Source organism: Eschrichtius robustus, chromosome 15 (genome assembly GCF_028021215.1).
Source record: "Eschrichtius robustus isolate mEscRob2 chromosome 15, mEscRob2.pri, whole genome shotgun sequence".
In the NCBI taxonomy this organism is placed as follows: domain Eukaryota; kingdom Metazoa; phylum Chordata; class Mammalia; order Artiodactyla; family Eschrichtiidae; genus Eschrichtius; species Eschrichtius robustus.
In genome coordinates this window covers 35,274,208-35,300,632 of record NC_090838.1, presented here as the reverse complement: position 1 = coordinate 35,300,632, position 26,425 = coordinate 35,274,208, and the positions used below count along the sequence as shown (strand labels likewise).

The following is a 26,425-nucleotide window of genomic DNA, read 5'->3' as shown; positions in this document are numbered from 1 at the left end:
AAATGAACAGTAGCAGTATCAGAGTAGTATAAATGCCAAGGTCAATGTCAGAGAAGTTGAAAATGATTGCAAGGTGGAAACCAGGCACATGACTGCCTTGGATAATACCAGACAGCTATATATTGGGTTGGCCAAAAAGTTCGTTCGGGTTTTCCCGGACAGGTTACCAAAAGCCCGAACCAACTTTTTGGCCAACCCAATACATACGTACGACTTTAAAAAATATTGAAATTTAAATTTGAAGTGAAGGGGGGTCCTAATTAGATAAAGTGCATAAATTTGCACGAATATTATACATACCAAGGGAGCAATAATTATTTATGGTGGCACGACATCAAGTTTTCTCAACCTTGGCATTACTGACCTTCTGGGCCAGGTAGTTCTTTGCTGCAGGGGCTGTCCTACGTGCACAGGACATTTAGCAGCAGCCCTGGCCTACAGCCACTGGATGGCAGGAGCAGCCCCACACCCAGGTGTGACAGCCAAAACGGTCCAGACTTTGCCAAACGTCCCTTGGGAAACAAAATTGCCCCTGGTTGAGAACACTACAGAGCTGATGAACCATGGTTTTCTTAACTGTATCTTAGTAATAAGTATTTAAGGACTGCCTATATAAGCAAAAAAATATAATTTTATGAATTTTTAGATTATAAAAAGGAGGAAGAGGACAAAGAGCTAAAAGAAACCTAGAAACTTTCAAATATTTCTATTCAAAGATACATTTTCTGCTGTTAATACGATGAATACTTTAACAGATGTTTACAAACAGAAGTTAAAGGAGGCCTCCAAGAAACAAAACACAACAGAAACTGGAACATCTGTGTGAGTAGGTAAGACAGAAGAATGAAAAGCCAAGAAGAGAAGTTTGAGCTTAATGTGATAGCTCAATGGATTTTGTGAAGAAACATGACAAGCAGTGTTTTGGAAAGCCCCTTCCGTTTGTGGCATGTGGAAAGAAGCAAAGCAACAAGTTATTATTAACCCATGATCCTGGAGATCTGGTAACAAACATGAAAGAAACTATCAAAGAGGAATTCAAGGGGAAAAAAAATCCTCTCTTGGTGCCACTTTTCCCTTTTATAACTAGGAGTAAATAGAATGTTCAAAAGAAGGTGCTAGGATTAGGAAGCTCCTCTTCTCCAAGACAGGATGACAAACAAATTGTTTTGATTACTAGGAAAATCTCACAAGCATTTCTTTCCACAACCATGTGGAACACCAGTACTCGGGACAATATGTAGGCTATCCTGTGATACAGCCCAATGCATTTCTGCATTATGATTTTAGTTGGAGAAGAAAACACTTCAACCCATAGGGTTGATCATTTCAAAGGAAAGATTATATAGTATAAACACAACATTCAAGAAAAAGTGTGCTAAACATGTAGACTTTAAAATGTTAAATTGTGATATGATTTTTCTCCAGTTTCTGTGTTCTTCCTCTAGTCCTCCTTCTCCTTAGCAATCCTAAGAGCCTAAGCATACTAAGTAAATAACTATCTTTATGTTACATTCATCTCTTAAGTAGCACTACTTATAGTCTCAATAGCACTCTTCTGGCTAACTTAAATTTTGTTTACAGATACGAAGAAAACTGCAAAAATCTAACATCTTAAAATAAAAATATTGGCACAATGAAATGTACAGGAAGAAAACTGCCTTTGTTTGAATTTTGTTTTAAAGATTCCAAGTAAGTTTCTTTAACGTTAGTAGCCAAACTGGAGAGAGACTGCTAATCCACAGTGGAGTTCTCTTTTATTACTTATATACTTAAAACTTAGCATTACTACTTATTTATCAATAAACATAAATCTGTCAAAATTGGTTTTCTCTGAAGATTTTTAAAAGGCCTCAACACGGACTTCCCTGGTGGTCTAGTGGGTAAGACTCTGCGCTCCCAATGCAGGGGGCCCCCCGGTTTGATCCCCAGTCTGGGAACTAGATCCTGCAAGCATGCCACAACTAAGAAGCCTTCGGGAAGGGAGGCGGGAAGGGAAGGGGGGAGGGAGGGAGGAAAGAAGGAGGAATAATAATAATAATAAAAGGAGGAATAAATATATTTTTTTTAACCGTTAAGCTTTAAAAAGAAACAAATAAAATAGAATAAAATGATCTACCAAATATCCTCACCATTGAGGCATCCCTGAAATTTCAGGATACAATGGATTAGAGAATTCTAAGATTTAAAAGCTGGAAAAAACAGGTAATATGCAGAGTATGGAGAATCTATGTGATATAAAACTACTTTCAATGACAATAGATGTTTGAGGACAATGGGGTTAGTCATCTTCAACCCAAAATTAAATTCCAAGCCAAACTATGTATCACATGTGTAGTAAAAATTATCTATGAATTTCATTCCAGAATAGCATAGGAAGTATTAAAAAATATGTAAAAGAGAGGTTGAGTCTGATAAAGTTGATAGCCTCTGCTGTAAGTTGTTACACACTAAAACATAAAACTAAAATTAAGAGTCATAACCAAAAAACACAGAAGCCTTCCAACTAGTATATGAAGAAGAACAGTATAATCAGAATATCACCACTCTATAACAACTGTGATTAAAGGAACTCCAGGCAATAAGCATCAAATAAATGCCAGTAACATCCAGAAATGAGAGATTATATACCTCCTAATGTACACCACCACCTATGAAGAAGTTTTTGTCTCTTGTACTTCACTCGTCCCCACAGAGGAAGGAGGCAGGGCAGGAGGAATGAAGGAAACCACGTCCTCTATTACCAATTCACGAGAAATATGAGGGAGAGGGGAACATGGTTGAACACAGGGGGATACAATCAGCAAAATCCAAACGGTGAGAAACAAAATCCTCAATTCATCAACAAAAAAATAGCGGGGGTGTGGGGGGGGAGAGAGATAGGGAGAGACAAAGGGAAGCCTTCATTTATTTTCCCCTAGGGCCACCCAACTGATTTGGCACCATATACTTTTCTCCACTACACTGTAAAGGCACCTTCATCAAATATCAAGTTGTACTATATATGCGGGTCTGTTCTGGCTTTTCTATTCTGTTCCACTGGTTTATTTCACAATCCACTTACCCGTACTACCCTACATTAATTACTGTAGCTATACAAGTGTCTTAATATCGAATGATATAAACCTCTAACATTTTTGTTCTTCAAGACTGACTTTATCAATGGTTCTCAAACTTTTTAGTCTCAAGATCTCTTTAAGTTCCTAAAAATTATTGAGAACCTCAATGAACTTTTGCCTTTGTGGGTTACATCTATCAATATTTACCATGATAGAAATTAAAACTAAAAATTTAACATCAATTAATTAATTTAAGATAAAAATAAACATATTAGCAAATATTTGTTATTAATAATTACTATATTCCCCCCAAAAAATTAACGAGAACAGTGGCGTTATTTTACATTTTTGCAAATCTCTTCAATGTCTGGCTTAATAGACAACTGGGTTTTCACATGAGTAACTAGTTTACTTCATTTTCAAAGAACATCCATCAAATACTCATGTCTCAATAACCACAGTTCGTCTCTCAGTGGTTATTTCAGGCAAAAATGGTGTTCCGTGAAAAAGGTAACTAGTTTAGCTCACATTTCAAACAAGCCCATGAGTTTTTTCTCAAAATTATCATCACACTTTCATACGCAGCAGAAATTTATGCATACTTCCCATTTCAGCACATGGAACATTAAAAGGATGTGTAATCTCTTTTTTTTCTTCCAGTTTTATTGAGGTATAATTGACATACAGCACCATATAAGTTTAAGGGGTACAGCATAATGATTTGACTTACATACATCGGAAAATGAAGATGTGTAATCTCTTGAAATAAGGGAGAAGTGATGGTTGCACAACGTTCAGTATACTGAATTTTTTATACTGAATGCCACTGAATTGTACCCTGTATACTGTACAGTGGTTAACATGTTGTTGTGTGAATTTTTCCTCAATTTTTAAAAAAAGGCATTTGAGACTTATTAAAATTAATAAATTGTACTGTTTGGCCAAGAACATTCCTAAGTGGAACTTGTCTTTTTTTTCTTTTCTTTTTAATTGCAAATGCATACAATACAGTGATGACTATAGCACGGTTTGGTGACACTGCCGTGATTCCTGCTGACTTGGTGCCAGCAGTTTACCCACCATTGCTTTTGCACATGATTTTGCTTTTGCAAAATCAACACGGAGAAAAGGCAAATAACATCTTACTGTTGTTATGAGAATAGTTTTGATCTCACAAAGGCCCTCTTGAATGGGTCTATGGGGACATCCAGAAGTACACAAAACATGTTTTGAAATGTTCTTGGTCCTTTCGATTCCCAGAGATTTTGGACTCAGCTTCTCAATTTATACACACATACACATACACAGACACACACACACATACACACACAACTCTGCTAAGCTTTTCTTTGGAATTACATTGAATCTTTGGATCAATTTGGGAAAAACAGACTTATTGTCATTTATTTACTTAATCTTTAATTCCTTTAGCAATACTCTGTAATTTCTGTGTGGAGTTTTTACACATCTTTCCCTTTTTTTAGACATCTTTTATTTTTTTTAATTTATTTTTATCTTATTTTTGGCTGCGTTGGGGCTTCGTTGCGGCGTGAGAGCTTCTCACTGAGGTGGCTTCTCTTGTTGCGGAGCACGGGCTCTAGGCATGTGGGCTTCAGTAGTTGTGGGACGCAGGCTCAGTAGTTGTGGCTCACGGGCTTAGTTGCTCCACAGCATGTTGGATCTTCCTGGACCAGGGCTCGAACCCGTGTCCCCTGCATTGGCAGGCGGACTTTTTTTTTTTTTTTTTTTTTTAATTTATTTTTGGCTACATTGGGTCTTTGTTGCTGCGCACGGGCATTCTCTAGTTGTGGCGAGCGGGGGCTACTCTTTGGTGAGGTGCACTGGCTTCTCACTGCAGTGGCTTCTCTTGTTGCGAAGCATGGGCTCTAGGCGCATGGGCTTCAGTAGCTGTGGTGCGTGGGCTCAGTAGCTGTGGCTCGCGGGCTCTAGAGCGCAGGCTCAGTAGTTGTGGCGCATGGGCTTAGTTGCTCCGTGGCATATGGGATCTTCCAGGACCAGGGCTCGAACCCATGTCCCCTGTGTTGGCAGGCGGATTCTTAACCACTGTGCCACCAGTGAAGCCCTAGACGTCTTTCTTTAGATTTATTCCTAGGTGTTTGATATTGTTTGATGATACCGTAAATAGTACCTTTTTAAACTTAATTTTCTAACTGACCTCTCTTCACACCATATGCATAAAACAGACCTAAATATAAAAGGTGGAAACTTCAAGAAAACATAGAAGAATATCTTCATGATCTTAATTAAGAAATCTCTGCCCATTATAAGATCGTGACACTTGGATTGGTTTTTGAATGAGCACCCTCCCTGAGTAACAAAGTATTCCTTTTTTTGGTTTTTGGTTTGTTTGTTTGTTTTTTGCAGCTTGCGGGATCTTAAGTCCTGTGCCGTCCCCCTCCCCCACCCCGTCCCCCCGCAGTGAAAGCATCGAGTCCTAACCACTGGACTGCCAGGGAGTTCCCCAAAGTATTCTTACTCTAGATTCATTCTGCTCCTTCATATATATCAAACCTATCAGGCATGTCTATTAATGTCTCAAGAATGGAATTTTTCCAGCCTTTATTTAACTGTCCTCCTCCCCTCCTCCTGCTGTTCCATCATTCATTTTCCTACCAAATTTCTCACATATTTAAAAACAAACCAACCAACCTAGAAAGAGCAAAGATGACAATAGCAGCACTGAAGAATAAGCACTGCTTAACGGGAGGAAGCTGCACACAAGGAATGTAGCTCCTCTGCCATTCTGAGTAAACTCCAACAATGTGCAGCCCAAATCCAAAGAATGCACATAAGATTAGGAATGAAAATGCACTGAAGATACACCAAAATGTCAGTGCTGCTGGGTGGAGGGATTACAGGGGTGTGTGTGTCTTTTTTGTGTGTTTTTCCCATTTCAACAATAAATTATAATTCTTCCATTATCATAAAATAAACAATAAAAGTTTACTTTTAAATTTTAATATGCAGTGATGTTGAGGAAACAGCAAAATGGGCATATTCATAATATACTGTGGTGGGAATATAAACCGACAGAATAATTCTTGAAGGAAACAGCATTTTGCAACAAAAACATTTGGAAAATGTACCCCTAAATTAGAAACAGGTCTGCTATCAAATAGTAACAGTAGCTAACGTTTCTATTGTACTTTACGACTACTGGGGAAGGGAGAATAAAGAGGAGTTTAGTTTTTAGTAGATTCCCATCTATTCTGTCTTCATCAAAACCAGCCAGGTGGGCTTCCCTGGTGGCACAGAGGTTGAGAATCTGCCTGCCAATGCAGGGGACACGGGTTCAAGCCCTGGTCTGGGAAGATCCCACATGCCGCGGAGCAACTAGGCCCGTGAGCCACGACTGCTGAGCCTGCGCGTCTGGAGCCTGTGCTCCGCAACAAGAGAGGCCGCGACAGTGAGAGGCCCGCGCACTGCGATGAAGAGTGGCCCCCGCTTGCCGCAACTGGAGAAAGCCCTTGCATAGAAACGAAGACCCAATACAGCCAAAAATGGATAAATAAATAAATAAATGAATATTTTTTTAAAAAAAACAAAAAAACCAGCCAGGTTGTCACGCAAGGCAGGGGATTAAAATGGATGCAAAACGGCATTTTCCCTCTCTAATGTCCCAATGTACAAACTTTTAAATAATACTTTTTCCATTATATATCTAATATATATAATCTATATATATATATATATATCTAATGTGTTTTCATTCCAGACAAAGTAGAAATATAGAAAAGCATAAATATGAAAGTTACTTGCATTTTCTGATAGTAGTGCAATCCTGAAATCTATCAAATACCAAGTTCCTACTTACATTTGTGATGCTGACTCATATTTATGAATGAAAATGACCTCATTTATTTGCAAAAAGATCTTTAACTAAAAAAATAAAACAAAACAATTCTGCAATATACATATCAGTATATATATTTCTACACACTTACATGAGAACCTCTGTTAGATAAAATCAAAAAAGTGGAATTGCTGGGTCAAAGGATATTCACACATTAAAGTTTGATTTCTCTGATTATATTAACATTCGAATATAGAAGAGTTATCTATTTCCCCACCCTCATCAACACTGAGTGTTAAGACAAGAACTTCAGTATTCCATCCCCCAAATACCTCTTGTTGGCTAGAAACTTTTCTGTTTCTCCCTTTCTCATGGTTGCTATATATGGTTTATAAATTCATTTTGTTTGGTGACAAATAATATGTACACAAAACAGATTTCCTATCCTCTGCTTAGCCCTCCATGTAAACGCTTGATGTTGACTCTGAGTCACTCTCCCTCAGAGTCCTAAGCAACCTGTGATTCCATGTATCAATCTTTAATTTTCATGAAAAGAGAAAGGCACACAATCTAAAACTTCATTTAAGGTCAGCAGTAATTGAGAGGAGATTATTCTACTATCTGTTGATGACTTTTATTTCCTTAACAAACAAAAATTTTAAAAATGGAAACTATGCAAGCTTCAAAGTCTAACTGGCCATTGAGTACTGTGCTCCACAGCAGGCAGGAAAAAGGAGAAACAGGACATACTAAGGAGCTTCTAGAATCTCACACTCTAAGATGATGTCTGACTTGAAGAATCTAAAAATTATACATATGAAGAACCTATGAAATTATACATAAAACCCAAGATTTCTAACAGCCACTAAAGATACTTTTTCAACTGAATTAAGAAAGCTCCTCATTTTGGAGGGCAGGAGACAATGTAGAAGCAACATGGCATCACTTAAACCAAGAAAAGTTCACGACAAACTGTGGTTGCAGCCAGTCTTCTATGAAGCAATAATGGTGATTATGGTGATGATGATGTTCATACTCTGGAATCCTAACCTAAAAACTGTTTAAGAGGAAAAGAACGTAAGGCTTTCTCTGAAGCATACTGCCATTACGAGACTGCTTGAACACTATGTGCACCTAGGTCTTCAAGACCTATTCTACTACTGACACTAAATTTAGGTTCTGGAAGAGCTTCTTTGGACTTTCTTGAGGTGAAATAATGAGGTAGACAGGACGCTCACCAGTGATGCTCTGAGCAAGGGCCAGGTCTAACGACATGGATATAATGGTTTCTCTATCACCACTCACTCCTTGCAACAAGACTTGGAGATCAAATCATCCAGTCCAAAAGCCCTTACTATAGGACACATTGAGGCCACTAATCAAGAGGTACCTAAGGAAATGCTTTTAAGACACAATGAAGCATAACTCCCAAGGCTGTAATCCAGATCCCAAGGTTGGCAAGCAGGAAAAGATGGGCTCTGTTTAAATACGACTAACTAGCTACACCAGAGGCAGGGAAGAGGTATTAATCACTACACATACAATGCTGTAACTAGCAGCTTTTAAAAAGCCAAGCTTTGTGTGTTCAAGATGAAGGAAAAATGGCATTGGACCATATATAAGACACATCCATAAACTTAAGCACCCAATCAAGTAGGCAGTTCCCAGTCGCTATTTATATCTCTAACACTGTAAAATAGTATAGTTTGTATGCTTGACTCAGTTTTTAATTTAGTTCTGCCCATTTGACTTGAGTAAATAGAAAAATTATGGGAAAAAAATAGAAAATCAAAGAGCCTATCTATTCAACAAGCTTCTAAATAGCTGTCTTTCTGTCTCTGATGTTTTTTAACACTTAGAGTCATGTATATATCATAATATTGTATATTTGCAGCCACATGATCTGAGTTCAAGATCTGAATCTGCCATTTAAAAGCCTTGAGACTGAAAAGTTATTTAACCTTTTTGTGTTTCAGTTTCCTCATCTGTAAAATGAGGATAATAACAGGACCTACATTACAAAGTCATTGGGAAGATCAAATAAAATACATGTAAAGCAATTGAAATAACACCTATCATAAAGGTTCAATAAATGTTAGAATTTTTAAAAGCCAAGTTCAATAAACATGGGCTCTATATAACTGAACACAGTATTCTACACACACACACACACACACACAGTGACAGGTCTAGCAGCTGGCATAACAATAAATTTTATAGTGCTTTATATCCCACGCAGCATATAATCTATTATTAATGACCTAAGGCACTGTGCAGGAAGCATGCTGTCTCTCCCCTTCACCCCAAAAAGTGTTCCAAAGGAATTCTCATGTTCAAATCCTATCTATCCTAACAAGACAGATACAAACAAATCCTCAACAAGAGAGAGGTAAATCACTAACTCTACCCAGAAAAGTCCTGGTCCTATTCATTCTCTTCCAATGAAATCAGAAGGAAGGAAGAGTTGCCTCCCTGCCACTTTGGGAAGCTTGTAGCACCCAGTTAGTATTATAGCTCACAAACTACAAAGGACCTCAGGAATGCCTCAGTCAGGTTTTCTCCTCTGTTCCATACAGCACCAAGGAAATTCTGGGCACTTAATAATGCCCCCAAGGGCTTCCCTGGTGGCGCAGTGGTTGAGAATCTGCCTGCCAATGCAGGGGACACGGGTTCGAGCCCTGGTCTGGGAAGATTCCCACATGCCACGGAGCAACTAGGCCCGTGAGCCACAATTACTGAGCCTGCACGTCTGGAGCCTGTGCTCCGCAACAAGAGAAGCTGCGACAGTGAGAGGCCCGCGCACCGCGATGAAGAGTGGCCCCCAACTTGCCGCAACTAGAGAAAGTCCTCGCACAGAAACGAAGACCCAACACAGCCATAAATTAAATAAATAAATAAATAAATAAATAATGCCCCTAAGAATAAAAAACCAGTATTCATCAAATTACCCCTCTTTGCTGCCAAAGAACAATGGGACTTCAGTAATTTTCTCCTGTTAAAGCACAGATAAATAGGGCATGACGTCAACATTAGCAAAATGTCAAGATCACGCCAACGTGCACTTGTGCTACATCAGCATGAGGGCTGGTTAGCACAGCTTTGTGCTTTGGCTGGAGACTGCCCCTAAATCCATTCAGCTGTTTGAAAATGAGAGCCATAAATGAGAAAATATGGCTCCACACTACTCCCTCTCAACTTGGAGAACAAAAAAATTAAAAAAACAAATGCTTCAAATGTCTATATCTCTTCCTCGTAATTCAAAAGAATTGCCACCAGGTAAACTCCTTAAGTTTACAAGCTGGGGAACGCTGTCTTATTTATCAAGCAGTTAGCAAGCTCCCTAATTGAGAATATACTCAGGAAATGTGTTCAACATGACTGAATGATCGTATATTCTATATAATTTCTATGTTCAACAAAGGGGTGTCTTGATAATTACATTTCAATATATTCTCTCAGTCCTTATGACACATGAAAAATACTTCACTAGTTTTTCCATTCCAAGCAATCTGTTAAAGGAAACCAACATTACTTATAAACAGATTCCAAGCTATCAGGAGGGTAAATTAAAAATATACTTGCGTGTTTTGGATACATTTTTAAAACCATTTGTCAGATTCTTGTTCTGGCAAGAGTCTTATGACTGGCCACATAACTTCTTGAGCTCAAAATGAATCTTTATATTCTAGCTTCTTCCAATTAAGTGATAAATGCATATGGCTCTTCAGCATTTATTAGTTACCTATATCTTTAAAACAATTGCAAAATATGTTTGCATGTTTCATCTCTCTGAGCAAAAATTAACTTACTTTCCTAGTTCTTGAAATACCCCTACTTTTAGGTTGAATACTATTCCCACATTATCTGGCCTGATTATCTTTTCTAACACAGGACCTAAGTCACACAGAACATACTAACTCTAGCCAATCTAAACACAGTGTCCCCATTTTTACATACTTTCTTGAATTTGATTATTTTCTAGTTATCAATATACAATAGAATTTTTCTATAACAACAGAAATCTAATATTCTGTTGTAGTTGTTGTATCATAATTCATTTAACCAATTCCCTACTAATGGACATTTACTTTCAATTTTATACTACTAAAGGCAATTCTGAAACAAAAAATAAATACAAGATAAACACAGTGTCCCCTAAAAAACCTAAATAAAGCAATGATATGATGTTAACTACTGAGGAGGATCAACTTATCTCTGAAAAGGTTTGGAGAAAGGGGATTCTGGTATCTTTGTGATACACTTCTTGCCTTAGAAGATCTCTGTGTCCATTTCTGAAAAGAGAAGTATAAGAATACACAAAGGTCTGGGGAGTTGGGGCATGTGTGTTTGTGTTACAAAGACCAGACTGGAGCTTCAGGAAGTCTCCAAACATGTCTGAGCCCAAAAAAGACAGACTTAGATACAATACCAACATTCAGAGCTAAAGAAGAGGGGCCAATTTTTTTTAAATAAACAGTTAATACGTTTTATTTCCACATATAAACAGTTTTTAAGACAATAATAACTAGTGAAGAGTTGAATAAAAGAAGTAAAGACTGTGAACAACAGCTGAAGGAATTCCTTTAACGTTAGGGGACAAAAACACTGCATCCTGGACACAGGCTGTTCCCTGCACACACCCATGCTTACCTGTTCCCTTTACCTGAAACATGCCCCCCAATCTCTCGAAGGCTGAGTAAATGCCAACTCCTTCTGAAGTTTTTGAGTTCAAACATTTTGTTATACCTCCAACATGCACCTATTACAGACAGCACTCAGAAAGAGCTCAATTGTATCTATGCTTAAATCTTACCACTACCGGATCAAAAAGACCACCACCATTCTCCCAAAGCTACAAACCAGGGACTGGATTTCACTTTTACATCCCATCATTGCACAGATCAGATGCAAGTGAGTGAGTAATAAAGAATATAAAGTTTTCATCCCAGAGGACCTCAAAAATCAATCAATCAATCAAAAGCCTTGTATCCTACAAGGTCAAGAGACAAGTGCCTGGGAACCAGATCTTGGGTTCTAGTTCTTGGACTCCAATGACTGTATTATTTTCTAGGAATCTGGAGACCAGCATTTCCTAAAATGCTATCTGCTGGACACTGTTCTGCAAGATGCTAATACATACTTAAATAAATTGGAAAAGTCTGGATTAAAACAAAGCTAACATGGTTACTTTACTGCAGAAGATTTGCAGGGCTTTAAAATGCTAATATACACTATAAATTTCCAAGATAAGATTACATAATGAAGCCTTTAGTGAACTAATTTGAGCAAGATTGTTGGGGAGAGTTTGGAAAATGCTTCAAAAAGGTTGTTTTAGTTTGTTTGTTTTTCCCTATTGTCACAATATTACTGAGTACTTCAGATCAAATTCTAAAAAGTTCTTACCTGATATGTGTTGCAGGCAGAGATTCGTACTGGCGTGACAAAAAGAGCTCCCTATGTTTCAACTGATGTTTCTGTTTATCGGTCAGGTCAGCCTCAATTGTTGTTTCTGATTCTTCCTCAATTTCTTCTACACAAATAAAATTCAAAAAATGCATTATTACAAAGTACATTACCTATTTGGTTATTAAGATAGATTGAATCAGCCTTTCATTCAATATTTTTTTCAAACGAATTGATTTTAAATTTACACATTTAACTTGTCATTTGAATTACAACCATAAAATTAAGTTAGCCAGGCCTCAAAGGAAGAACTCCAATTTTAAGATGGCAGATGGAACATATGCATCTATCTCCTCTTCCCCCATGAAACTACACCAAAATATCAATGAAAATGTATTAACATTTCAATGACAATAAAAAATGAAGCAACAATGGAAGAAAGATTTTCAACAACAACAAAAAAAGATGGAAAGTAGATTTAAAAAAAAAGGAAAAGTACACACGTAGTCAAGAGAAGGAAGTGACAATCTACGTGCATACAGAGAGGGATGCCACGGAGAAGGCGGGCACAGGGCGTGTACTGACTTATCCCTTGAAGCTACCAAGTATTATGAGAAAGAAAGTAGGGTGAGAGCAAAAGAGCAGGAGGAAGGGGTTGAAAGTCTATCTATAACACAATAACTTAATCCCAGAACACTCCAGTTAAAAAGAGTACAATCAGAAACAAATAGTATAACACATTTCAAATTTGATAACACAAATAAAAAACTAATAGAAGGATTAGAGGATAATGCTAATGAAATCTCCTAGAAATTAAAACAAAGAGATAACTGAAAACCAAAAGATTAAAATATTAAAGAAGAATGCATGCGGTCCAACATCCCACTAACAAAAGTTCCAGAAAGAATAGAGAAAACAGATTCTTTTACCTCTTTGTTTGTTTGTTTGGGGGTGGGGGGGGATGAGGGAAGACCTATCAAAGAGATGATTCAAGAAAATTTCCCCTTACTAAGTGTCCAGTGAGACTGAGTGTCCCGATTGAATTCCTGTCATACTTAACTTTTTTTTTTAAGTGACAGCATGAGAACATTGCAACCATTTACAGGAAAGAAGTGTAGGCACAAGCAAAGAAACCAGAATCCGAGTGGAATCACAGATGAACAGCAACACTGTGTGCAAAGACAGCACAGCAATGCCATCCAAGAGGAAAAATGGCATTCAACCTAGAATTGCATAGTAAACTTTCAAGTCTGAAAAGAGAGTAAGGACAAACTTCTTGCATTCATTCAACCAAGATTTACAGTTCACCCTTGAACAATGTGAGTTTGAACTGCACGGGTCCACTTATATGTGTATTTTTTCAATAAATACAGTACACTGGAAAATTTTTTGGAGGTTTGCAACAATTTGAAAAAAATCACAAATGCGGACTTCCCTGCCAGTCCAGTAGTTAAGACTCTGCGCTTCCAATGGAGGGGGCGCGGGTTCGAACTCTGGTCAGGGAACTGAGATCCCACATGCTACGCGGCCAAAAAAAAAAAAAAAAAAGACAAAAAATTCACAGATGAACCATGTAGCTTAGAAATATCAAAAAAATTAAGGAAAAGGTATGTTGGGACTTCCCTGGTGGCACAGTGGTTAAGAATCCACCTGCCAATGCAGGGGACACGGGTTCAATCTCTGGTCCGGGAAGATCCCACATGCCGCGGAGCAACTAAGCCTGTGCACCACAACTACTGAGCCTGTGCTCTAGTGCCCGTGAGCTACAACTACTCAAGCCCACGTGCCTAAAGCCCATGCTCTGCAACAAGAGAAGCCTCCACAATGAGAAGCCCGCGCACCGCAAGAAAGAGTAGCCGCCGCTTGCCACAACTAGAGAAAGCCCACGCGCAGCAACGAAGACCCAACGCAGCCAAAAATAAATAAATAAAATAAATTTTTTTAAAAAGGGATTTTTCACTTAAATGTTTATTAAAAAAAAAAGGTATGTCATGAATTCATAAAACATGTGGATACTAGTCTATCCTTATATAGGCATAAGGTGAATGATATTTAATAAAAACTACTGTGTTAGTTTTCTTACTGTTTCATAACTTTCCTTTCAAAGAATTAATTACCATTCACTATATTATATTGCCTCTCTCTCTAGTAACTGGAAAAACTGCTTATCAGCATATTATCACAGGTAGGTGGGTTTTTTTTTTTAATTGTATCAATGTTTCCAATAGTGTATTATGAATATAACTGTAACACTCTATGCCATAAAAATTTTTAAATGATTCATTCATTATCATATAGGCTAGGCTACTGTGAAGCAATCATATCAATTACACTAGGCTACCATAAAGAATCATATTGCTGGGCTTCCTTGGTGGCGCAGTGGTTAAGAATCCGCGTGCCAATGCAGGGGACACGGGTTCGAGCCCTGGTCCTAGAAGATCCCACATGCCGCAGAGCAACTGAGCCCGTGTGCCACAACTACTGAGCCTGTGCTCTAGAGCCTGCGAGCCACACTACTGAGCCCACGTGCCACAACTACTGAAGCCCGCGCGCCTAGAGCCCGTGCTCCACAACAAGAGTAGCCACCGCAATGAGAAGCCCGTGCACCACAACGCGGAGTAGCCCCCACTCACCGCAACTAGAGAACGCCCGCGTGCAACAACAAAGACCCAACACAGCCAAAAATAAATAAATAAATAAATAAATAAAATTTATTTTAAAAAAATCATATTGCTGATTCTTCATTATCAATGCATGGATCACTATACTTGTAAATAAACATGAACTTCTTTTTCACATTTTTTTTTCCTTTTTGATGTCTAGTGTTAGTAACACACATAACATCTACAGTGTTTTGTACTGCATAAGACAATACTGATGTAGGTACTGACAGACGATTCATCTTATAATCAGATAACAAACTTATGGTATCAATAAATACAGCATAGTACTGTAAGTGTATTTTCTCTTCCTTGTGATTTTCCTAACATTTTCTTTTCTCTGGCTTACTTTAAGAATACAGTATATATTCTGTATGACATACAAAATACGTGTTAATCAACTGTTTATGTTACGCATAAGGCTTCCAGTCAACAGTAGGCTATCAGTTAAGTTTTGAGGGGAGTCAAAAGTTTTATGAAGATTTTCAACTGTGCAGGGGGTTGGTGTCCCTAACCCCTGCATTGCTCAAGGGTCAACTGTATTAGGCACCAAAAACAGGCACTAATCAAGGTGCTGGAGGCAATCAGTGAGCAAAAAAGTTACTACTAAGAAGAAATAATTCAAAGTGTTTGCCTCTGGGAAACAGGGTTGCAAGAAAAGGATGGAAAGGGGAGACAAAGTTTTGCCTGAGATTTTTTTTTTAATGCTGTATTTAATATTCTTTTTAAAGAAAAAAATTATTAGATGTCATTTACAGATATAATTCCAAATAATTTTAGATACAAAAATTTTAAAATATAATACCTGTAGAGGCTCACAGATCCTCTGCAGCCTTACCTGGACCAGACCAGAACAGACTGTGTAGCTATGGGAATAGCAGGAGTATTAAGAACTCAGAGTCAGGGAGGGGGGTGACTGGATTCTCACACAGGAAGTAAAGCCCAAGGTTAGGCCTCAGAGCCTTAATTTTTGGACAGTGACAAAACACACACACACACACGCACACAGCAACACATTTCTGTTCCTCACAATTCTTTCTTATAAATTTCTTACGTACGGACCCAGGACCACAAGAGATTTTATCATATGTGACCCCCTAGTTGTAGTTCTTCTGAGTTGTATGAGGGCAATTAATAGGCTAAGTATCAAATCTTTTCTACCTTCAAACTTTTAAAACTCTGAATTGAAAATGAACGTGTAAAAATTAGAAACTGATTTAGAAAAAGACCCACCTAACTCAAAAACAGAATAATGTGATTTAAAATTCTTTGATTGTTCTTTATAATGAACTACTCAAAGAGAAATGAAGCACTAAAAGAGCCATTTACTTGCAAGTCTAATAACATCTCACCAGTGGAAATCAATGAAGTTATTGCTGCATTGGCACTATTAGCACCAGCAAATATCACATACAAAATTATACTCTTTACCTAATTAGGATTTGATAAATTGTTGTTCCATAAAACACAGCTAACTGAATTCTAACGTGTACCCTATAGAGCTAAAACAGCAACAAGCTCTAAAAATAATGGTAACAACAGCAAATCTTATTTTCTTGTACATTCTCTTGATACTGGGTGAAAAGGAATAAAATCTCTCAAGTTCAATCTAACCAAACACAGAAATCACCAAAACAGCATCTGAAACTCATTTTTTCAAATTTACAAGTTAAATTTCATTTACATATTTGTATAAATTTCTATTGGCTTCTGAACAAGAAATGATTCCCATGCCATTAACATCCTAAAAACATTAACCACAATGGCAAAAACTGGCATTTAGACAATGAAAAATTTAAAAGAATAGAACTATCATCAAAAATCACGGGGCTTCCCTGGTGGCACAGTGGTTAAGAATCGGCCTGCCAATGCAGGGGACACAGGTTCAAGCCCTGGTCGGGGAAGATCCTACATGCCGCGGAGCAGCTAAGCCCGTGCGCCGCAACTACTGAGCCTGCGCTCTAGAGCCCTCACGCCACAACTACTGAAGCCCGCACACCTAGAGCCCGTGCTCCACAACAAGAGAAGCCACCACAATGAGTAGCCCCCTCTCGCCGCAAGTAGAGAAAGCCCGCGTGCAGCAACAAAGACCCAACACCACCAAAAATAAAAATAAAAATAATTTTTAATAAAATAAAATTTAAAAAAAAAGAAATTAAAGAAGACTTAAGTAAATGGGAAAACTATGTTCACAGATTGGAAGATTTAATATTGTTAAGATGGCAGTACTGCCTAAATTGATCAACAGATTCAATGCAACCCCTACCATAATTCCAACTGTCTTTTTCACAAAAATTAGCAAACTAATCCTAAAATTCATATGGACATGTAAGCAACCCAGAATAGCCAAAATAATTTGAAAAAGAACAAATTTAAGAGTACTCACACTTAAAAAAAAAAAAAAAAAAAAAAGAGTACTCACACTTCCAGATTTCAAAGCATTCTTCAAAGCTACAACAACCAAGACTGTGGTACTGGCAAAAGGATAGGCATAGATTAATTAGAATATAACTGGGAGTCCAGAAATAAGCCCGTACATTTATGTTAAATGATTTTGGATAAGGATACCAAGACAATTCACTGGGGGAATGAATAGTCTTTTCTACAAATGGTGCTGAGAACAACTGGACATCCACATACAATGAATAAAGCTGGACCCTCACACCACGTACAAAAAATTAATTCAAAATGGATCAAAGACCTAAACGTAAGACCTAAAACTTTTATAAAACACTTAGAATAAAACACAAGTGTAAATCTTCATGACCTTAGACTAGGCAATAGTTTCTTCACTATGGCACCCTAAATAAATCAAAAGCAACCAAAGAAAAAACAGGTAAATTAGAATTAGTATTAAAATTTTTGTGCGTAAAAAGGTACTCTGGGGCTTCCCTGGTGGCGCAGTGGTTGAGAATCTGCCTGCCAATGCAGGGGACACGGGTTCGAGCCCTGGTCTGGGAAGATCCCACATGCCACGGAGCAACTAGGCCCGTGAGCCACAACTACTGAGCCTGCGCGTCTGGAGCCTGTGCTCCGCAACAAGAGAGGCCGCAATAGTGAGAGACCCACGCACCGTGATGAAGAGTGGCCCCCGCTCGCCCCAACTGGAGAAAGCCCTCTCACAGAAACGAAGACCCAACACAGCCAAAAATAAATAATAAATTAATTAAAAAAAAACAACAACAACAACTAGGCATGTCTTTAAAAAAAAAAAAAAGAAAAGAAATGTTCACAGCAGACCTGGTAAAATTTATCAGTAACACTCAAATCAGCTGCTGCGAGGACAGACTCTCAGAGTTATGACATAAAACACCGCAAAGAGTAACCATCAAAAGGTTACTGTTCAAGGGCTCTGTCACATCTCATCCCAGTGCTTTCCACAATTCTTCCCAGATCTAACACAGGGTGGATGGGATACCAGGCTTCAGAGTCACACTTGAAATCAAAGTCTAGTTCCACCCCTTCCTGGTTGGGGACAAAATTATTTACTCTCTGTAATCCTCAGTTTCGTCATCTGTAAAATGTGGACATAATTTCTCCCTTATAAGGTTATTGTGAGAATTAAGATAATGCACATAATTTGCTTAGCACAGTGCCTAACACAGTGCTAAATTTTAAAAACTGCTATTACTATTTTTTAATGAATTCATATAATTTTCTTTTACATTTGGAAAACAAATCTTATCTCCTAACACAACGGTTCCTAATTAAGAAAGCAAATCATGTTAAAATTAAAACAAATTAAAAATTTGCTTTCACTTTTTATAAACAACCAAAAACAGATATCCAGACCCCACCCCTGGAAATACTGATTTAAAAATTCTAGGGTACAGTCACACCAGGTAAGCCTCAGTTAAGAATCCTTATCATAAAGCACTAATTTTAAAACATTTTTATGGCAGAATACCTATGCCAGCAACTCTCAAGCTTTTTAGTCTCAGGACCCCTTATATTCTTCAATTCTACCAAGGATTTCAAAGAAGTTTTGTTTACATTGGTAACACATCTACCAATATTGTGTTAGAAATTAAAACAAATAAATTTTGAAAATACTGGAAATCACAAGCACACACTGCATTATCATGAGTGATGAAGTCATCACATGTCATACAGCCTGGAAAAACTCTGCTATATACTCCTGAGAGAATCAGAAAGACAATTAAATGACAGCTTAATATTATCAAGAAAATTTTCACCACAGACACCCTGAAAGATATTCAGGAAAAACTGACTTATGCAAAAGAAATATTAACTCAAAGTCTAACTTGAAAAGAAAAACAAGAACTGGCTAAAGCAAGGTTTTTTTTACTTTATTGGGTTTAAGAAACCTGTCACAGAAATTTTATCTTCACATTGTGAGATACAATGACTCATAAGTTGTTATATAGCAAGTTAGGATCCCATCAGAAATTTAAGCTATTTCTGCTTTACATTTATTTATTCAAAGAACACTGCATCTGGCAAAGGCTGCCCAATCTTATAATATATTCAAAGTCCATCTGGAATTTTATGCAGCCTTAACATGCCACCATGCATTTTTCCATTTGCTATCAATTTTAAAACTTAAGAAACAAAACGATTTACAAGCAACCAAATTTTCCAGCACCACAAGACCACCACCCTTCTCCCATTCATTACAGACACAGCAGCCAGCATTTTCCCACAGTGCAACTCATTTCTCTTGCTTTGATTAATAAAGAGTCTCATGGTTTATAAATCTTCTAATGATCTGCCCTGCCATATGTTTTACCTACTTCCCCCACAACTACACCCCATTCCCAGGGGAAAAAAAAAGAGCGGCCCCCGCTCTCCACAACTAGAGAAAGCCCGCGCGCAGCAACGAAGACCCAACACCGCCAAAGTAAATAAATAAATAAATTTATTTTAAAGAAAAGAATATAGCCCGAGACTTCCCTGGTGGTCCAGTGGTTGAGAATCCGCCTTCCAATGCAGGGGACCTGGGTTCGAGCCCTGGCCGGGAAACTAGGATCCCACATGCCGCAGGGCAACTAAGCCCATGCGCCACAACAAAAGATCCTGTGTGCTGCAACTAGGACCCAACGCAGCCGAATAAACAAATAAAATAAATAAATATTTTTTTAAAAGCAAAGAATATAGCCCAACTAGAATTCACATAAATTGACAGAGGAAGTGAAAATTGGTCAACCACTGTGGAAACCTGTTTGCAATATTCTACTGAAGTATATTTATACCCACCCCATAAACCAACAATTCCCAATCCTTCGTATTTATCCAAGAGGAATGAGAGCTTAAGTATACCAAAAGAATGTTCTCAGCAGTTTTATTCACAGGAGCCCAAACTGGAAACCATTTGAATGTCCATCAACAGGAGAATAAATACTGCTGGACCAGAAAAAAGAATAAGTGATACAAGCAATAACATAGACGGATCCCACAGACACGGTGCTGAGTGAAAAAAGTCAGGAAAAAGGGTAAATACTATAGGTACTCCACTGAGATGAAGTCAGAAACCAGGCAAAACTAACAGGTGGTAGTAGACATCAGAGCAGTGGTTATCTGGGGAGGGGGGAGGAAGAGGGTACTAATGGGCACAAAGGAATCTGCTGAGGTATTAGAAAGTTTTTCTATCTTAATCTGAGTGGTAGTAATAGAAATGTATACATCTGTGAAAATCTCTGGACCTGCACACTTTACCTATTACACTGTATTTTATACCTTGATTTTTAGATATTTTTTAAAAGGATTAGGATTTCTCCTTCTAGACAATGTAATAAGGATCAGATCTACCCTCCCGTATGAAACAACCAAAATTTACAAATTTTGGTTTTTACAAATTTACCCCCCAAAATCAAAACGTAATAAATAAGTTTAAAAGCAGAAAAAAATACATGAAGCATCAGGCCACGGGCACATCAGGCAATGAAGAACAGTGATCCCTGAGAGACAGAAAACAAACAAGGTGAGCCCTAACACTGGCCCTTACTTATTGCCGTGGCAGAGTTTCCAGGCAACAGTGAAGGAGGGGAAACTGAGGCAGAGCCTGGCAGACTCCCAGAGGTGAGGAGACGAAGGTGAGAGACCAGGGAGACCAAGGCAACTAGAGTTCAAAAGATAAGAGTACCAGGGCTTCCCTGGTGGCGCAGTGGTTGAGAATCTGCCTGCCAATGCAGGGGACACGGGTTCGAGCCCTGGTCTGGGAAGATCCCACATGCCGCAGAGCAACTAGGCCCGTGAGCCACAATTACTGAGCCTGCGCGTCTGGAGCTTGTGCTCCGCAACAAGAGAGGCCGCGATAGTGAGAGGCCCGCGCACCGCGATGAAGAGTGGCCCCCACTTGCCGCAATTAGAGAAAGCCCTCGCACAGAAACGAAGACCCAACACAGCCATAAATAAATAAATAAAACTAAATTAAATTTAAAAAAAAAAAAAAAAGATAAGAGTACCAGAGTACCAGCGTGAGAAAACCTGGAGATCACAGATGGTGATCCTCGAGCACAGCACCCATCAGTGAATGCATGTCAGGAAACTGCCATAAAACAGGGAAAGAATCAGAGGCAACAGTGCCCAGTGCTCACACGGGGCCATGAACAGTGCTTGTCTGCAAACAACCACACTGGTAAAACTCATAATTCACGGTGTATTGGGTAGAGTACACAGAAAGGTCTTGCCTAAGTAATGGGGAACAATTAAAGCCCTAGACTGAGCACTGACTGCTCTGTACCCACTTAACAAACAAATGTACATTAAGTCATAAATGCAACAACCAAAAAGACCAAACTGTTTCCAAGTAACCTAAGTGCATCACAGAACAAGGCTCAGGAAGATTTACAATAGCATAAAAATACCCAGGACACAAGAAGGTAAAATTTACAATAACTGCTACATACCTATTAGGAGGCCTAAAATTAAAAAGACTTACCTTATGAAGTGTTGGCAATGATGTGAGGAAACCAGAACTCCCCTACACTGCAGATTAGAATGTAAAATGGTACAATCACTTTGGCAAACAGTTGCAGTTTCCTAAAAGGCTAAAAATATCCAGACCATATGATAAGGCCACGCCAGTACAAACCAAGAAGAAATGTATGTCTGTACAAAGACCTGCACCAACTGTTCAAAACAACTTTGTCTGTAATAGCTAAAAGCTGCAAACAACTGAAATATCCATCAACAGATGAGTAGACAAATTGTGATACATCCACACAAAGGGATACTACTCAACAATAAAAAGGAAGAAACCAGTGATCCATGTGTTCAAGGATTAGAAGACTCAGTATTGTGAAGATGTCAATTCTCCCCCAAATTGATCAACGGATTTAATGCAATCCCAATCAAAATCCCAGCAGACTTTTTGTAAAAACTGACAAGATGATTCTAAAATTTATATAAAAATGCATAAGATCTAGAATAGCCAAAACAACTCTAACAAAGAGAAATCAAAGTTGGAGGGCTAACATTACTTGATTTCAAGAAGTATTAGAAAGCTAAAATAATCCAAAGTGTGTTGATGGTGAAAAGAGCGACAAGTGGATCAATGGAACAGAACAGAAAGGCCAGAATAGAGCCACACATATATGACCAACTGATTTGACAAAGGCACAAAAGCAATGCAATGGAGAAAGGATAGTCTTTTCAACAAACAGTGCTGGAGCAACTGAATATGCATGCACCCCCCAAAGGAACTTAGCATGGACACCTTGTACCATAACACAAAGAGTAACTAAAAATGGGTCATAACTTAAATGTTAAATATAAAACTTCTACAGGAAAATATAGAAGACTAAATGATAGCAAAGTATGAAAGTAAAATGATTCATACTTTCTGGAAGACTCTTTAGGAACACTTATTAAAAATCTTAAAAATTGTACATGTGCTCTAATCTAATCATTACACTAAGAAAAGACAGATAAATTCATGAAAATGTATTTGCTACACAGTAACTGAAGCATTTTTCTACTTTTTTCCTGTAAACTACTAAATAATCTAAAATAATTCTACAATGGTACATGCTATTTAAAGTTGTGAATTATGTGATATATGAATTACCAATATAAGAAACATGGGTCACCTCATACTACAGGATACCATCTTTTTCAAAGCTTGAAACACTCAGGAAACCAAGGGTCAGAAAATTTATAGTCTAGCATGGACAAAACAGAAATAAGAATGAATCACAGAATACAGGATTACAACTACATTTCTTACACACATTTTCTGCAGTATCTTCACTCCTGAGAGCCTTACACTAATGAGCTTCATAATTTCTAAAAATTTCATTTAATTCTGTCATCCTTTGCTGTCCTGTTTATAGTAATCTATATGAAAAGATATACAACCCTGAGCAAGTTTTTAAAAAGTCTTTTTAAGTAGGGAAGAATATGGAAAACATTTCTCCAACTGTAGAGGACTGAGTAATCTGAAAACGACCTCAACAAAAGAAAAAATGGATTTGCTCCTTGAACTATGAAAACGCAACAAAGGAGTCAACCATATTACACCTTAAAGGCAAAAACAATTATTAAAAAAAACAGGAAATAAAATCTTTTATTCATTATCACAAGAGATGTCTTTCTAACACCCTAACCTTCAATAATTTTCTACCAGGTTGAAATTAATTCCTCTCAGGAATTGCAGTTTCACCCTCATGAATTACCAATACTCTTAAATATAAAGCAAGTTGGGCTAACCAGCTATTTTTATAGCCTTGCCACACAAAGACTCACAAATCCCCACAATGTGAAAATATTCATGCAGCTTTAAAGACTATTGTAGGACTTCCCTGGTGGCGCAGCGGTTAAGAATCCACCTACCAATGCAGCAGACACGGGTTCACGCCCTGGTTCGGGAAGGTCCCACATGCCACGGAGCAACTGCACCCGTGCGCCACAACTACTGAGCCTGCGCTCTGGAGCCCGTGAGGCACAACTACTGAAGCCCGCACACCTAGAGCCTGTGCTCCGCAACAAGAGAAGCCACCGCAATGAGAAGCCCACGCACCGCAACAAAGAGTAGCCTCCGCTCGCCACAACCAGAGAAAGCCCGCGCACAGCTACAAAGACCCAATGCAGCCAAAAATAAAAATAAAACATAAGTAAACTTATCAAGTCCCCTACTATGATGGTGTTACTGTCGATTTCCCCTTTTATGGCTGTTAGCATTTGCCTTATGTATTGAGGTGGTCCTATGTTGCGTGCATAAACATTTACAATTGTTATATCTTCTTCTTGGATTGGTCCCTTGATCATTATGTAGTGTCCTTCTTTATCTCTTGTAATAGTCTTTATTTTAAAGTCTATTTTGTCTGATATGAGAATTGCTACTCCAGCTTTCTGTTGATTTCCATTTGCATGGAATATCTTTTTCCATCCCCTCACTTCCAGTCTGTAGGCGTCCCTAGGTCTGAAGTGGGTCTCTTGCAGACAGCATATAGATGGGTCTTGTTTTTATATCCATTCGGCCAGTCTGTGTCTTTTGGTTGGAGCATTTAATCCATTTACATTTAAGGTAATTATCAATATGTATGTTCCTATTACCATTTTCTTAATTGTTTTGGGTTTGTTATTGTAGGTCTTTTCCTTCTCTTGTGTTTCCTGCCTAGAGAAGTTCCTTTATAGCATTTGTTGTACAGCTGGTTTGGTGGTGCTGAATTCTCTTAGCTTTTGCTTGTCTGTAAAGGTTTTAACTTCTCTGTCAAATCTGAATGAGATCCTTGCTGGGTAGAGTAATCTTGGTTGTAGGTTCTTCCCTTTCATCACCTTAATATGTCCTGCCACTCCCTTCTGGCTTGCAGAGTTTCTGCTGAAAGATCAGCTGTTAACCTTATGGGGATTCCCTTGTATGTTATTTGTTGCTCATCCCTTGCTGCTTTTAATATTTTTTCTTTGTATTTAATTTTTGATAGTTTGATTAATATGAGTCTTGGCGTGTTTCTCCTTGGACTTATCCTGCCTGGGACATTCTGCACTTCCTGGACTTGATTAACTATTTCCTTTCCCATATTAGGGAAGTTTTCAACTATAATCTCTTCAAATATTTTCTCAGTCCCTTTCTTTTTCTCTTCTTCTTCTGGGACCCATATAATTCAAATACTGGTGCGTTTAATGTTGTCCCCGAAGTCTCTGAGACTGTCCTCAATTCTGTTCATTCTCTTTTCTTTATTCTGCTCCACAGTAGTTATTTCCACTATTTTATCTTCCAGGTCACTTACCCGTTCTTCTGCCTCAGCTATTCTGCTATTGGTTCCTTCTACAGAATTTTTATTTCATTTATTGTGTTGTTCATCATTGTTTGCTCTTTAGTTCTTCTAGGTCCTTGTTAGACATTTCTTGTATTTTCTCCATTCTATTTCCAAGATTTTGGATCACCTTTACTATCATTACTCTGAATTCTTTTTCGGGTAGACTATCTATTTCCTCTGCATTTGTTTGGTCTGGTGGGTTTTTACCTTGCTCCTTCATCTGCTGTGTATTTCTCTGTCTTCCGATTTTGCTTAATTTACTGTGTTTGGGGTCTTCCTTTTCGCAGGCTGCAGGTTCATAGTTCCCATTGTTTTTGGTGTCTGCCCCCAGTAGGTAAGGTTGGTTCAGTGGGTCGTGTAGGCTTCCTGGTGGAGGGGACTGGTGCCTATATTCTGGTGGATGAGGCTGGATCTTGTCTTTCTAGTGGCCAGGACGGCATCCGGTGGTGTGTTTTGGGGTGTCTGTGAACTTATTATGATTTTAGGCAGCCTCTCTGCTAATGGGTGGGGTTGTGTTCCTATCTTGCTAGTTGTTTGGCATGGGGTGTCCAGAACTGGAGCTTGCTGGTCATTGAGTGGAGCTGGGTCTTAGCATTGAGACAGAGATCTCTGCGAGACCTCTCGCCGATTGATATTACGTGGGGCCGGGAGGTCTCTGGTGGACCAATGTCCTGAACTCGGCTCTCCCACCTCAGAGGCTCAGGCCTGACACCCAGCCAGAGCAGCAACATCCTGTGAGCCACACAGCCAGGTACGTGGAGAGTTTCTTGCCTTTTGGGAAGTCTGAGGTCTTCTGCCAACGTTCAGTAGGTATTCTGTATGAGTTGTTCCACATGTAGATGTATTTTTGATGTATCTGTGAGGAGGAAGGTGATTTCCACGTCTTACTCCTCCGCCATCTTGAAGGTCTCCACTTGCAGTTCTTTCTTTTTTTTTTTTTTAATTATTATTTATTTATTTATTTATTGTTTGGGCTGTGTTGGGTCTTCGTTTCTATGCGAGGGCTTCCTCTAGCTGCGGCAAGCGGGGGCCACTCTTCACCGCGGTGCGCGGGCCTCTCACCATCGCGGCCTCTCTTGCTGCGGCGCACAGGCTCCAGACGCGCAGGCTCAGTAATTGTGGCTCACGGGCCTAATTGCTCCGCGGCATGTGGGATCTTCCCAGACCAGGGCTCGAACCCGTGTCCCCTGCATTAGCAGGCAGACTCTCAACCACTGCGTCACCAGGGAAGCCCTCCACTTGCAGTTCTTTCGACCCTGAGTTTAATTATAG

The 26,425-nt window shown here is 38.7% G+C and overlaps 1 protein-coding gene across 6 annotated transcripts in view; it reads right to left on the bottom strand.

Annotated features, from left to right (window-relative positions):
• MTA3 (metastasis associated 1 family member 3) overlaps nucleotides 1-26,425 on the bottom strand; it is a 155,343-nt gene that overhangs the window by 96,770 nt on the left and 32,148 nt on the right. For all 6 annotated transcript variants that reach the window (XR_011076632.1, XM_068564747.1, XM_068564749.1 and 3 more), the window contains exon 4: nucleotides 12,274-12,400. Coding sequence is in view for 5 of the 6 variants with exons in the window: in XM_068564747.1 (XP_068420848.1) it covers nucleotides 12,274-12,400 (127 nt within the window). In the remaining variant the exon portion in view is untranslated. The remainder of the gene's footprint in view (nucleotides 1-12,273; nucleotides 12,401-26,425) is intronic.